The sequence below is a fragment of the Phaseolus vulgaris genome, chromosome 9 (genome assembly GCF_000499845.2).
Source record: "Phaseolus vulgaris cultivar G19833 chromosome 9, P. vulgaris v2.0, whole genome shotgun sequence".
In the NCBI taxonomy this organism is placed as follows: Eukaryota; Viridiplantae; Streptophyta; class Magnoliopsida; order Fabales; family Fabaceae; genus Phaseolus; species Phaseolus vulgaris.
Window position 1 is genome coordinate 24,791,255 of NC_023751.2, and position 2,331 is coordinate 24,793,585.

General features: G+C 41.5%; 1 protein-coding gene across 1 annotated transcript; it reads left to right on the plus strand.

Moving 5' to 3' along the window:
- The first annotated feature begins 655 nt into the window (after nt 1–655).
- LOC137820449 (F-box protein At5g50450) lies at nt 656–2,106 on the plus strand. Its single transcript, XM_068624551.1, has 3 exons — nt 656–910; nt 1,018–1,180; nt 1,272–2,106. Exons 1-3 carry the CDS (start codon nt 774–776, stop codon nt 1,989–1,991), a joined length of 1,020 nt encoding a protein of 339 aa, XP_068480652.1. The 5' UTR covers nt 656–773; the 3' UTR covers nt 1,992–2,106.
- The last annotated feature ends 225 nt before the right edge of the window (nt 2,107–2,331 follow it).

Below are 2,331 nucleotides of genomic sequence, written 5' to 3' on the forward strand. Positions count from 1 at the left end.
AAAAACGTATCTTTATCATATATCAATAATACAAAAAAAATATCAAATTAAAAGTGTATTGAAGCAGAAAGCTAAACGCATAGATGTTAGTTAAGAGAAGGAAAGGGCACTCGAGTCCCTCCTCATTGCAACTCCACTTGCTTAACCCAGATGAGCTTTAAAATGAACCTCGGTTTTGAAAGAAAGATTTTTCTTTATTAATTTAAATATGTTTTTCGGGTATGAGAATTTTGATTTTATTTTAAATCCCAAATTTATACTTCTTAAATTTTTATTATAGGAAAATTGTTAAATTAAATATTTTTTACATAAAAAAAAGAGCATATTTAATTTGAATTAATTAAAAAAGCTTGGTATGGTAAGAAGTTTATGATAGTTTAAGAGGGGAAATAGAAAGCGCGAAGAAGAACGCATGGTGGTGTGAGGGTGTGAGTTGAGTGGTCCCTTTGACCAGTGGTGGGCATCCACTCCAAACCAAAGCTCTTCCTTCCTGCAACTTTGCCACTCACCACTGCCACTTCATACCCATTATTGCCCTTGCTTACGTGCCATCACAATTTCACGTCTTGCCAAATACAAAACAATAATAATAACCAGTAACCACTATCATATTATCATTAATTACACAATTAATTAAAAAATAGAAAACCGACGCTTCTGATGTCTGGTGGGTCCACTAGCTTTTCCTCTTCTCCAAACTCCAATATAAACTCCTCCACCCTCTCTTCCCATTTGTTTCGCCGTTACAAACTTCCACCAATTTGAATGCCAACATGAGAGCTCCATTCAAGCACACCAAGAAGAAAAATGATCTCTTTGAATGCCTTCCCGATGATCTAGTGGTTTTCATTCTCTCCAAACTCAGCTCCACCGCTTCCTCCCCTTCCGATTTCATAAACACCGTCTTAACGTAAGTCTTCCTTCTTCTGAATCTTTACCCTTTTCTTTAAACTTCCTCTTCCAACTCCCATCTCAATGTTCCTCACGAAAAATGCTTATTTTGTTCATAAACAACAGATGCAAGAGATTAAACCGGTTAGGCCTGCACCGTCTTGTGTTATCCAAAGCTGGGTCTAAAGTGTTCTCCATAAAGCCCAGAAATTGGTCGGAAAAGACTCACACTTTCCTCAAACACTGCGTTAACGCCGGCAACGTCGACGCCTGCTACACTCTCGGAATGGTTAGTCCTTCGACATGAAATAAATTGTGAAAATCGAATATTTTATTTTAGTTTACGTGATTGTTTAATTAATTTATTTATTTGTTCGCAGATCCGATTTTACTGTCTGGAAAACCGAGGGAGCGGGCTTTCGTTGATGGCGAAGGCGGCTATGAAGCTGCATGCGCCGGCTCTGTACTCGCTGGCGGTGATACAGTTCAATGGCAGCGGCGGCTCCAAACACGACAAGGATCTACGCGCTGGCGTGGCTCTGTCGGCGCGTGCGTCGCTGCTGGGCCACATCGACGCGCTTCGGGAGTTGGGCCATTGTCTCCAGGACGGTTACGGCGTGCGGCAGAACGTTGCGGAGGGGAGGCGGATGCTGGTGCAGGCGAACGTGCGGGAGCTGGCGTATGTGCTACGCGAGGTGACTCCTTCTGCTTCTGAATCTCTCATGGTGACGTGGCGGACGCCAATGACGTGTCAGAGAGATGTCACAGCGTTGTTGAGTGACTACGGTTACAGAATTCCGGTGCCGGAAGTGCAACCGGTGAATCGTTTTTTGAGGGAGTGGTTTGAATCCGGTAAAGGAAAATTGGAGGAAGGATTGAGGTTGTGTTCCCACATTGGATGTGGCCGACCGGAAACTCGGCCGCAGGAATTTCGACGCTGTTCTGTTTGTGGAAAAGTTAATTATTGCTCACGTGGATGTCAAGCCATGGATTGGAAGTTAAAGCATAAAATGGAGTGTTCGCCCACTGAACCCTACGCCGAAGGAGATGCTGGCGTAGACCTAAATAACGAGTTTGCCATACCAAACGATGCCGTTTGAGGATGAATTTTAACCGACAAAAAAAAATAGTTTTACGTACTGCGTACATATGGGTTAATTTTTTTAATTTGTATTTTAGACAACAAATTATAAATATTATATGAATGAATGGGCAGCGATGTGTTAAGTGTTTTTTTTATTGAAAGGTGTTGGCTTTAGTAAAGTTTTTTGTTTGTTGAGAATGGGTAGATAAGTTGAGATTAGGATTTCTTAATGGTATGGTTTAGTTTAAAAGTGGAAGGTGGTGTTGTGTTATAGATTGCGAAATGAGGAATATTGATTAGGTTACTAGTTATGAGGATGCAAGGGAGATTTGGGTGGGAACTTGGTATGATTAATT